Source organism: Chelonia mydas, chromosome 3 (assembly GCF_015237465.2).
Source record: "Chelonia mydas isolate rCheMyd1 chromosome 3, rCheMyd1.pri.v2, whole genome shotgun sequence".
In the NCBI taxonomy this organism is placed as follows: Eukaryota; Metazoa; Chordata; order Testudines; family Cheloniidae; genus Chelonia; species Chelonia mydas.
This window is the reverse complement of record NC_057851.1, coordinates 16,384,513-16,397,317: the sequence shown is the minus strand read 5'-3', so window position 1 is coordinate 16,397,317 and position 12,805 is coordinate 16,384,513. Positions and strand designations below refer to the sequence as shown.

General features: G+C 44.1%; 1 protein-coding gene across 1 annotated transcript in view; it reads left to right on the top strand.

The window, feature by feature from the left end:
• The window catches only part of EVA1A (eva-1 homolog A, regulator of programmed cell death), a 303,636-nt gene that overhangs the window by 117,692 nt on the left and 173,139 nt on the right, over positions 1–12,805 (top strand). Inside the window, exon 3 of the mRNA XM_043542176.1 lies at positions 3,240–3,363. Coding sequence (XP_043398111.1) covers positions 3,240–3,363 — 124 coding nt within the window. The remainder of the gene's footprint in view (positions 1–3,239; positions 3,364–12,805) is intronic.

Sequence of the window (12,805 nt, the reverse complement as noted above, 5' to 3'; positions counted from 1 at the left end):
AGATATTCAAAAGTTTTCACACTCAACCTTAACTTTGCCCCTAGCATTGCAGTTGCATGGGTAATTTCTCCTATGACCTTTGATACACCAGTATGTAGCATGCTCTAGGGCTGTGTACTACTCTGTATGCCAAAGAGAGCCAAGAAGTCATTGATGTGAAAAATATACAGTAAGTAGTACATTGAGATTAGTGTACAACAAGACAAAGGAATAACGAAACATTTTTGCAAGTAAAGACCACCTACATTCATAGTTAGCTTAGCTTTGTGGTTAGTTGCCTCAGTCTCTGCATTGTGCCTAGGGAAAGCGGCGCAGGCACTGGTTGCACATAGAAGGTGGGGTTTTCAAAAGTGCTCCATGTTGACTCAACTTAGTCCCACTGAAATCAATGGTAGTTTCCCATTGGTTTCAATGGGAGTAGTTAGGTCAATGCTGAGTGCTTTTGAAAATCCCACCTGGATTGTATAGAACATGGCTACGGACGAATGTGTGCATTTTGAACTTAGTGAAAAGAATATGCTGCGAGAGCTAAACACAGAGGTTTTTATACCTTAGTTCAATAACCCAAACACTCCTAGGCACCTCTTCTTAGTGCAAGCTATTTCCATTCAGCTCCCAGATTTTTCATCTTTAGATCTCTATATTAAAAAGACCACACGTACGTTCTTTGTTCACTTTGCCCTCAGAAATGGCTGAACTGTCTTGGTTTAAATTTTAAAATAAATCCACAAACTTCAAGCAGAGACAAAGCCAAGTGAATGTCAGCCAGGAAGGTGAAAGCTCCTGAAGTGTCTGAACAACCGAAAATACTGGGATTTAGAATGGACCCTGCCATGTAACCTAAACTGGAGGAGCCATTGCTATGCCTGTTATAAATATGGGAGATGGAGAGATGAAGGGGTGTAGGTTAGGGAGGAAATACGTTCTTTTCAACTGAGATTTGAAAATAGATGGAGAATCACTGAGACAGTGAGAAAGTTGGTCTGAATGACAGAAGCTTCAGAGAAGAAAGTGTCGGCATGGGCAGTACAGTGGTGGGATTATGGAAAAGGATAAAAAGCAGGTCCATGTGAGAGGAGGGAACAGAAAGAGGAATGGAGAGATGCTGGGAGAGTTTTTGAGACAGTTTGCTGAAGTCTCCTTGTAAGTGGAAAATAATCCGGTTGGGAATGGAATTCATAGCTCTGTTAAGCAGGGACTTAACGATGTTGATGATTTACCTCACTCTGTGGTCTCCGTCAAAATGCTCTGACAGGTTCATGTGTGTCAGACAAACATTATGGTAATTTTAGAGCTTTAAGGGGCTCCACAGAAGTATGTAAATACCACCTAAGTCATCTAGCTGAGCATAAAACTTAATTACTGCCCGCCCCCCCCTTCTGCTTTAAAGGATCATAGGGATAAAAATCATTAATCTTTCTTAATGAAGCCATTTTCTATCAGGAGACAGAATGTCTTTCCCCTGTGGATTTTAAGATGGAGTTTTATAAGGGGTGTTATGAATGGAGAAGTGTGTGAAGGGAATTCCAAGAACATGAGACGTGGGAGACCCCATCAGGCTCACAGGCCCTGCGTGAGTTTAGCTAAAATGAAGCCACTGGAAGGGGGCGGGGGGGAAGTGAGTCCCATTCAAAACGAAGTCAACTGAGTAATACTCCTATCACCTCTACTGCTAGTGATTAGAATGATAATTGCGGCACTTTTTCTGTAACTAACAAAAGAAGGCATTTAAAAGTATGTGGTCCAAATCCTGACCCCACAGTGAAATCAACGGTCAAATTGTCAATAGCTTCGGTGAGACTGGGATTTGGTCCTGTATAATTAATCATTTGGTACTCACTGTGGCAACGCCAATCCTCACTCCTGAACTATCCATCTCTCAGACCTTGTCCACACACAAAGTTACGCTATTTTAACGAAAGGTGTGTTTTTAAATCTCTTTAGTTAAATCAGTGTAAAAACCCTCCATTTTTTTTTACCTGATTAAGCTAAATTGACAAAATCCATTCTTAAAGCAAAGTCTACCCAGGGTTTAACTAAATTATGTAAAAACAAACCTTAATTTAACAGTTCAACCTTGTGTGTAGATGAGGGGTGACATTTTAAAAAAGCACCTAAGTGGCACAGGAGTCCTATTTTTAAAAATGACTGAGGAGCTCCTATGTTACTTAGGTGCTAAAATTTTACCCAAGGCCTCAATCTTTCCTAAAATGTCCAGTGTTGAGCTTGCTTCCTTCTCGTTCACACTCATTCACTTAAATCTCAGATGTCTGCATTATGATCTAATTTGGGCTGCTAGCTAGCATTTCAGCAGTGCCATCCAGTGGAATCCCCCATTGCCCCTGTGGTGCAGTGTTGCCATTCAGTCTGCTTTGTTCGCACTCACTAGGCCAGGCCCTCAGCTAGTATCTATCGGCGTCACTCCACTGAGGTAAATGAAGCTGTGCTGAGTTAAGCTAGCTGGGGATCTGGCCCGTCGTTATGAGCTTTCTAAGTTAGAAGAAGCACCTCAATAGTAAGTCTGAGTGAACAACTGATTTTAGGGGGGTCGTTTTCAAGGATTTGCATGAATATAACATGAAAAATAATCTGAAATTCAGATTTTTGATAGGGGGCAGATATTTGGATTCTCTTTTCTTACCTAACAAACACCCCGGTTGTCTTGTGGCTAGGGTGACCAGATAGCAAGTGTGAAAAATTGGGACAGAGAGTGGGGGGTAATAGGTGCCTACATAAGAAAAAGCCCCAAATATCAGGACTGTCCCTATAAAATCGGGACATCTGGTCACCCTACTTGTGGCTGGAACGCTGTTATGTGGGAACTTGGGTATGTAAAGTGGTTGTGGTGAATTTGTGTTTCTTTGTATTATAGTAGAGCCTAGAGTTTAGCTATAGCCCATTGGGCCAACCACTATATATACACACCTTGTGAGAGACAGTTGCTGCCCCAAAGAGCTTGCAATCTATTGATTCATTTTGGGGATAATGTTGTAGCATTAGGCTGAACTTGGTCATTGTTGTTGGGCTTTTGTGTGTGCTGAACAAGGCTGGGAAGAGTCCCTGGAATTCCAGGGCACTGAGAATTGGTAGCCTCTGCAGTGCAAGCTCATCATGCTGTTCAGTGAGGCCAAGATCACACTACTGCTCTGAAACCTTTCTCCATTCAGTGCACTCTGATAGGTACTAAAGTGCTTCTGTTTTTTTGTTTGTTTTTTGTATGTGTGCCCTTGCCTGTGTAGAAAATGCTGGATGAGTGCCAGGACAGACGGAGCTGCCAGTTCCTTGTCAATAGCCGGCTGTTTGGTCTAGACCCGTGCCCTGGGACCGGCAAGTACCTCATCGTATGGTACAAGTGCAGGCCAAGTAAGTATCTCTCCAGTGAGTCTGGTTGCTTTTGTAAGATCAAAGTTATTCCTAGCTTAAGCCTTTGCAGTGAGGCTTCCTAGCATTCTCTTTTGGGGGAATTTTCACTACCTTCCGCCTTTATTTTCAATGTAACATAAACCATTTGGGTACAGAAGAGCCCTCTCCCCTGCTCTCTCAGGACATTGCTGCTAGACTTTTTCCTTCTCATTGGCAGTCTGCAGTAAGGATTGTTTTTTGCAGGTGCCAGAGAAAGCTCTTGCCAATGTTCAGCTTATGCGCTGCCCAGGTAACATTGTCTTCTTTGGGTGGACTGCTCCAACTTTGTATTGCAGAGGTTTCCACTCTGCGCTGATTGGATGCGAGGCTGCACTTTGGAAGCCATTAGTACAACACAAATTGACAGTGTGACAACAATCCATGTGGCCCAAACTTTCAAAAGTTGTGTGCCTAAAGTTAAGCATCCAAATAAATGGCCTGATGGGAACTGTGTCTGCCCAGCATCTCTGAAATAGGGACCACTTTTTTGGGTGCCTAACTTGAGGTACCCAAGTTTGAAAATGTTGGCCTATAACTTTATTTTGTATAGCCCCTTTCATAAAAACCAGATCCCAAACCTTTTTGGAGAGTTAAATAATACAATTATGAAGTTATCACAGCCAATAATAGCAGAGGAGAAGAGGAAATTTAAGCGTCTGGGCAAGGATGAAGATCTGATTTCAGAAGAGATTTTAAAATAAATGGTGAGCCGACAAGAAGGCTCTTGCTGCAGCATCCTGAGTCTGATACTTGTGGGGGGTGTGTGTGTGTGTTTGGGGGGGGGGGGGAGCTGGCAAGATCTGTCAGGTATTAAATGAAAAGTGGGTAATGAAACATCGCTACTATCTATGTTAGTTGTGGCCTTTGAGCAGGTGAATGGAAGGTCCATCTTTGTATGAGAAATTTCTCTGTATAAAATAGAAGTGATTAGCACGTTGTTCTGACAAGTTTCTGTTCTGCATCCGCTGTCTTGTCTTGCACTGTGTATAGTATGCTGAAAAGGAATGTCATGAAAAGGTCTTAGGATTTGTATGCAGGTTCAGGGGAGGAGTGTAGACTGTGCTGAACTTTTGAAGGTGTCATAGAAGCCCATCTGTACATGAATATTTATGGCTTGGAATGCTCCCCTGTTCACAGGTATGACAGGAAATGGCTTGTGTGTGTGAGCTGAATATCCGAAGTGTGGGGGAAAAGGGGAATTTTCCTGAAAGACAGCAGAGCTTTGCTAGATTGCTTGAGTTTATTTCCCCAAAACATTTTCCATGCAGCTATAATTTTGCAGGGTGAACCAGGGTCACCCGATACATCTTATTGTTTCTCAGTCAATGAGCAAACTCTCCCTGGGAATCTGGTCAGTTCGTAATGCCATTTATAATGTACTGAGCATTAGGCTTGCACGTGGAATGGCAGCAGCATTTTGAGCTATCCACAGAAGCTTCAAGACTTTATCTGCAGGGTAATGAAATAGCAGGAGTGTCACAAGAGCTAGTGCTTGTATGTGTTGATTTGTAGTCCTGTTTTTAATTTGCACTGCTTTAAGGGCAAAATAAGGTGAGATACGATCTTCTTATGAGTTCAGTTAGTGCCTGGCAGACATACCACAAGGAGAACAGGTCTGGTGTTGTTTTAGCTACTTTGGTGATTCCCATGGGCATTAAAAAACCAAAACATGTAAATACAAATATTGTAATATTCTAGGGGAACCCAAATGTGCAGCCCTAATTAGTAGTAAGATCGTATGATTCAGTCCTGGAAGCTGTGGTCCAGTGAGGCGGCGGGCATCTCTGGGGAGGACTGAGCCCCCTCATCTCTTGTCACTGATCACCAGAGAGTATTCACCACAGGAAGCATAAAGGCCCCAGAGAAGCATGCTACCTGGTGTGTGATCTGTTATACATTTATCAAAAGCTACAAACAGCGTTTCAGCCCCCACAACTACTGCCTACAAATACTTGGATACAGTCTGCCTGGTGCATACTTTGTAGTGTTTAGAAGGCTGATCTGAAGCATCCAACAGGAAGGTGTGAGCTTTCCTATATTGAGTGCCGTGCTGAAGACTTGCCAGGAGCCCTAGGATTGCCCCAAATAAGCACAGGCATTTGTACTGAATCTTTTTTTAAAATAAAAAATAAAAGCCTAGGTAACCCACAGGTGAGTGTGTTACAGGTTCCATGCTATGCCGATCCATAAAGGCTAAACCTAGTTAGAGCCCATAGCTATGACTGCTTGGTTCTTTAGCTCAGGCTGTAGTAGGCTCTGCTTCTAGCTCTAGAGGTCTCTGGTTCAATCCCTGGGGTGGGGGGTTGCACAGCTTGTAATAATGGCTTTTATTTGTATCTTTATTAATGAACGAATGACTTGTTTGATTTCCCCCTCCCCACAACATAACTGCCATTGAGCACCTTTGCTGTTACCCTGCAGTTACGGGGTGATGGAGGTCATTGGCTGCGTGTTGCCCTAGGGCCAGACTGATCACACCAGTGGCGTTAACGCTGATCACACCAGTGATGTTAACGCAAAGGAGTTCTGCTCCCATGTTCCTTGCAAGTGAGTTTCAATCCTGCTTTGCTTTTTGAACCAGGTGGCTGCATGTTGGTTTTGTTTTCCTTCCCTTGAGCACCATTTAAAAAGATACAGGGATAGAATGTGGAGCAACATGCCTGCCAGCCTGTGGGGTTGGGGGAGACCTGGTCATCCAACCAGGATGGGGAGATTAAAAACCTCTCTCGCCCCTGCAGCATGAGCATGCCTTGGATTCAAATGCCGCTTTCCTAGCGAGACAGGAAGGGGTGCCAGAGACCTGGCACTGGCAAGTTACTGAACCTCCCCTCTTGGAAAAGAAGAAACTAAAATGAAATAGTCTAGTTTTGCTCTTCTTCAACCACTAGTTGTGAGGCGCAGGGTAGGAATCACTGCATGAAATTCTTTGGCCTGTACTATGCAGGAGGTGAGACTAGATGATCAGAATGTTCCTTTCTGGCCTCAGACTCTCTGAATCTATGACACAGAGGGCATGTATCTAAATACACGTGTCTCAGGTATGTACACAACTCTTTCCCTAAATGGCAGCTGCACAGTAAGTCCTGTATAGTGGCAAGAGTCTAGACTGTAGCTAGATGGTGGGTGTGTGTGTGTGTGTGTGTATATATAGTTATTTCTGGGGTATGGGAGTGCTGGGGAGATCAGAAATGGTCAATAAATTGCTCCGCTCATTCTCATCCATGGCAGCTTGCTAATGACTGTAAGTTGCTGCTACTGTGTGTTCTCTAGCCAGTACCTAATACATATCTGCCCACATCACCACTGGGGAGATTTTCAAAAGCACCTTAGGGGTTCAGGAGAACAAGTCACACTAAAAGTCAGAGACTTGCGCTCCTAAATCCCTTTGGTGTCTTTGCAAATCTTACCTGTTACTGGCAGCCTCAGCACAGAGGCTTCGAGGTGGCTCCCTCCAGGCCAGGATTGGGATATGTTGAGGGGGGCTGTGTGGGGACGCTAGTGCTGCTGTGGCCTAGGCAGTAGTTGTTCTACAAAGGTCTGATCTGAAAGTCCAAGGAAATCCATTGACTTCAATGGGCTTTGGGTCAGGTCCTGAATGCATGGAGGATTTCAGTCTGCAGGACACCTTTCAGGAATGTTAAAATAAAATCTTACACAGAGTATGATTATTTCTCACCAGAGTGCAGGTAACACACTAATTTTGTTTAGAACCATGACGTGTAATTACCCCGTGATCTGAAGAAACATAATTAGAGCGAATTGACACTGTATTTAATTGGCCTCATACACATGCCTTCTAACTGAAATCCTGATTCACCAATATTATTCAAACAATTTTAGAGTTTTGTTTATTCCCCTCAAATCTGGGAGACATAATGCTGGGTAGGATCTTGTATTGCTGTAAGCTAGAAAATACTCATTCTGTGTCATAAATTTGACTCTCTGGAGGGGGGATGGTATAATCTAGTGCTTGCAGTCAGAGGCTAGGAGTAGGACACCTGGGTTCTATTCCTGTGTTGGCCTATGAGACATCGGGCAAGTCATTTAACCTCCCTGTGCCTCAGCAAAATGAGGATACTAATGCCTAGCTACATTTGCAGGGCATTTTGTGGTTCTTCAGATAAAATGTGCTGTATAAAGTTAGTTATTTCTTAATTTATATTCTGAGAGCCGAGAAGAGAGATTTCTTTTGCACTTTACAACGTGGCTGCTGCCTACATGACCTTCGACTCCCCAGTCCTGCCACAAATGCAGGGGACTGGACTAGATGACCTCTTCAGGTCCCTTCCAGTCCTATGATTCTGTGCTCTGCCAGTTTTCTTGCCTCGCCACAGTTCTTGACTCCCCCTCCTGACCTCATGCCTTCTTTGCCCCTCTCTTCTGGAAACAGTTCTCCTTTCCTTCTTCAAATAATTTCTAAAGCACAACCTGTTCCTCATGGTTAGCCAGCAGCAATGTTTCTCTTGCCACTCTTTTCCTCTGCCCCATTGTATTGTACCTGCTGTGCCTTAAGATTGCAGACTTTTTGGGGCAGGGTATCTTGCTTTTTATTCAGTGTTTTTACCTGTTGTAAAATGCTACATGAAGTTATCACATGGTATAAATGATAGTTGGAAATTGATCTGTACCAAACCCCTTTTACTGAACATTCCTGGGATCCAAACTTTTTGCTTCTGACCCCTTTATCTGTGATGAGCCAGAAATCCTGGCCAATGGGAGCTGCAGAGTTGGTGCTCAGGACAGGAGCCGCGCACGGAGACCGTCCCCCCCCAAGGGGCCACAGGGACGGTGCTGGCCGCTTCCGGGAGAGGCACGCAGCGACTAGCGAGGGCGGGCAGGAAGCCTGCCTTAACCCCATTGTGCTGCTGCTGGGGGCCCCCAGGCCCTTTTCAATCACCTGGATCCCTGGGCAATTGCCCCCTTCCCCCCATCGGCGGGCCTGCCCGGAAAACATGGCAATAGATTTTGGGGGAACCTCCTCCATGGCATGCATTGAATGTACCATCGCCCATTCAGTTCCCTTAGGACCTGATCCTGAACCTTTGAAGCCATTGAGAGCTTTGGCACTGACTTCATTCTCAGTGCCACTGTCACAAAGGCCCAGGATCATGCCTTTACTCATTAAATCCTCTGAGCTCAGGACTCTGCCTGAAAGTCCTAGTTAAATTACACCCATCCTTAAGACTTACGCGCTGTTGACATGATTTGCTGCACGCTATGCACAAGAAGAGGGAAGAACGTTGGAAATAATAGTTTCTTTTGGAGCTATAGAAATCCCAGACACCTTTAACACTAGTGATTGATTTTAGTGCTGGGATAGATTGGTAATTCAGTAGCTATCAACCCTGTCAGAAAAGCATTAGTCTTCCTCGGGAGACAGTTTTATTGGTGGCAGGAGAAGTTCATTGTATTGTTTGCTGCATTGCTCTTTGGTGGCTCATGCCTTATAAGCAGCCCCGCGGACTGTGGGCTGTTCGAATGGCACATTCTCCGGGCCTTGCTATTGAGGGTGTAAAATAGGCCCTGGACTCATCAGCTCATTCTTGCTTATCTGTATTATTTCAAAACTGCTTCGATTTTGTAGGGAGTGGAAATTTATAAGGGTAATAAACCTCAGGCCATGAGCGCCGCGGTGATGAAAAGGTGTAAATAAAAGAATGCTATAAATGTCAGAGAGCAGATCGGTGAGCCTGGGATCAGACTGAGCCTTATAAATGAAACTTTAATACTTGCAGTTAATTCTGATTTAAGCCACCAATGCGCAGACATTTTCAGATGCTGTCAAATAGCCCCATCCCTAAAACACACTAATCACTCGACTGTCAGGAGCAGGATTAAGAGAAATGTATGATTTCACTGTCAGTGAATGCAGAAATTATGGTCCGTCAGTGCACGCACTGCGTATGGGAGCGGGTCACAGAAACCCCATCTGACCCGAGTGAGAATGAAAAAATAAAGGGCTTGATTTTTCTCTTGCCTTTGCCAGTGGAATCCTATTGATTTCAAAGGAGTTTCTCCTGACTAACTCTGGTACGAAGGAGAATCCAGCACCCAAATGGGTTCTCAGGTAAATAGTATTTCCCGAAGCAATTGGGAGGTCACAACCTTTGGCCTCAGGTACAATAGACCTAAAATAATTGGCAGATCCTTAGGTATTGTGTATAACTGTCATAACTTTATGCACTGAAGATCGAGATTGCATTGTGGCAGACATTTCAATTGTGACAAACGACTTTGATTGTTGTGGGGAGGGGAGGGGGGGAAGTTTGTTTATACAATTAGTCAAAGTGACATAGGAACTCCCGCTGACTCCAAGAGGAATAGGAATTTTTTTCACAGTGATTAACCAGAACAAACATGTGGAGAAACCAGTGTCAAAGTATTTTAGAATGAAAAGTAAAAACAACTCCCCCCGCCTCACTCATAAAGCAGTATCAAACTCTGTTAGAGAAGCCAAGTAGCAGCTGTAACTGGTACTCCAGTGGCAAAGAGTTCAAGATACCCTGAAAACACACCTTTAAGAGTAACCAAAAGTGAAGGAACACATCCCATTAAAGACATCCTTGTTATCTAGGTCTCATCTCTGCAAGCCTTTACTCATGTGAGAGTGAGGGTCTGCAGAATTGAGCCATAGTCTGGAGCAGACACTTGGCCTCATTGGGCAGTACGCAGGGCAGAGAAGTGAATAACAGAGCACTTCACGTGGGAGTGAGAGAACTATTCGAGGATGATAGAGAGAGAGAGAGCAATCACTCTGAACGGATGTCTTTTGGCATGAATGAAGAGTGAATCAGAAAAGTGTTGGAATACAGGTTTGGCACTGGACAGTTTGCAGTATTGCCAGCTACAGTGGTTAAAAATCATGAGTCATGTCCCAAAAATCATGAGATTTGTTTAAAAATGAGATTTTTTTTTTTTAAAGGGTTGTGTGTGTGTGTGTGTGTGTGGTGTGTGTTTTAATTTGCCTTCTGGTTTTTGAACCTTTTAAGAGTGCAGGTGGTTTTGAGTTTTCAAGCTTTTTTTCTGCGAACATGAGGGTTAGAAACTTGCTTTCATATTTTAGATAAAAGCCGAGATTCTCACCTAATCACATGCATCCAGGAGCTGGGGCTTTATGAAACACCAAATATTGTGAGACTCACGATGAAACCGCGAGTGTTGGCAACACAGTGTTTGTTCTAACTCTAGATTTTGTCACAAGAATCCATTTAAGGAAATGTTGTGTAAAATTGTTCAGATAGTCCTGTTTAAAATGGATTTCTAAAATGTTAGAGTGGATTAAAAAGTGGACTTTTATGAGGTAATAATTATCATATTGTAACAGGGTGCTCCCAATGCCCCCCTGGGTTCAGCCTCCTGGCCCTGGTCCCCATTGAGTTAGGACCACTGCAAGCTGGTGCAACATCCGTGCTCTTTATTCCTGTGTCCGGTCCCCACCACCAAGCTCCAATTATTTACAGGTTTGGCCTAGCACAGGCCTCAGTGGCAACAGGGTAGCAGGCTCCTTCTGAACCTACCCTCCCTTTCTGGTCTCCAAACCCTCTCTCAGGCTTACTTCCTCCCAAGCTTTTAGCCCCTGTTAACGAGGCTGGCAGGTGTGGCCAGTTTCCAGGCCAGGCCTAGCTAGTGGCTTAGCCCCAACCGATTTCCCCTGATTGGGGCTGGAGTGGCAGGAGCTGATTAGGGTTTCCCCTGCAGCACCCTACCACCACATACACACAGCATTTATAAAATTAAAAGTACTGGGCCCAATTTTCCCCTGACTTATGTCCTAGGCAACTCAAGTGACTACAGAATAAATCAGAACTGGATTAGGTTGATTAACTACGAATCATTCCTCTTCCTAACATCCTTGTGAACAGGGTAAGTATGGTTACCATGATTTTGCATATTTTTCAGATGGGGAAACTAAAGGACAGAGTTCAGCTTACACAAACAAGTTTTATATCAGTTTATTTAGAATGGAGTTACTCCTGATTTACATCAGTGTATGAGAGGGGAAAAAATAGGACCAATGAGTCAGTCAAAGAGCTGGGATTGGAATTTAGTTGTCCCTGGCTCCAAGTGTTAAATTTAGACCTCATCTCACAATATAGTGTCTACATTTCAATACCATTCTCTTTTTTTCACCCTTTAGATCACCCTATAGCTTTGTTTGTCTGACAGTAAAGTCCAGCCCAGCACATCTGAGCCCGGCTTTGAAAATGAAAGGTAACAGTTAATTTGCAACTCTGCCAGCCTTTTCAAAGCAGACTCTAAAAAGACAACTGCTTTAGTCTAATGAAAGTGACAAGCGGGAAAGTCTCCTTTTAAATGCTGCAAATTGGATGAGTGCATCACAAGGATAATTTAAAAGGAATCTGACAGGGTCATCTATAAAGAACAATCTTTCCACTTGTCAGAAGAGTTTCAAACCTCCAGAAATTACAGGTGGATGAGTTTGCAGGATGCCTTTTGAAACTAGCAACATTTTTGATCTATAAGTAACTCTATTGTCTTATTAGATGTAATGTTTAGACTTTTAGGGAATAGCTACACTGCAATTAAAAACTCGCTGCTGGCCTGTGCCAGCTGACAGGCTTGTGGAATTCGGATAAAGGGGCTGTCTAGTTGCGATGTCGATCTTTGGGCTCAGGCTGGCGCCTGGGCTGTAGGACCCGGAGAGGTGGGAGGGTCCCAGAGCCCCTTAGCCCAAGCCCTGCAAGCTCGAGTCAGGTGGCATGGGTCAGCCATGGGTAGGGTAGACATACAGACAGATGACTTTCTGAACTGATAGGCATCAGGCCAGGCACACTTTAGTGTTTAAATCTCCACTCAGTGCAGTAAAAAAAAGAAGGAAAAATTGAATAAAAAAAAATTCTGATTTTTTCATTGTGTATTTCAGTGTTTGTGAAATATGCTGTCTTATTTACAATCTAGGGTGGTGGGTGGAACCCACCAGAACAACAAAAAGCCCACCTCTTAGACGAGGGGTTCTCAAGCTGGGGGTTGGGACCCCTCAGGGGGTCGCAAAGTTATTACGTGGGGGGCCACGAGCTGTCAGCCTCCACCCCAAGCCCTGCTTTGCATCCAGCATTTATAATGCTAAATATATAAGGGAGGGTCGCACTCAGAGGCTAGATATGTGAAAGGGGTCACCAGTACAAAAGTTTGAGAACCACTGTCTTAGACCTAGACCTCTACATTTAATGGACTGTGGAATGAAAAACAGGGAAGTAAGTGCAGGTCACAGGCTCAAAACAAGGGATCCAGTGGGGGACATACAGCACTTGGACAATGCCCACTGCCTCAAGAAGGAGTTCAGGGAGTCAGTGGATGCCTCCCAGAGGAACTATTACTGGATGCATGCTGGCCTATTAAATCTTTAAATCTTGAATTGATGGGCAGAGCCAACTGAAGGCCA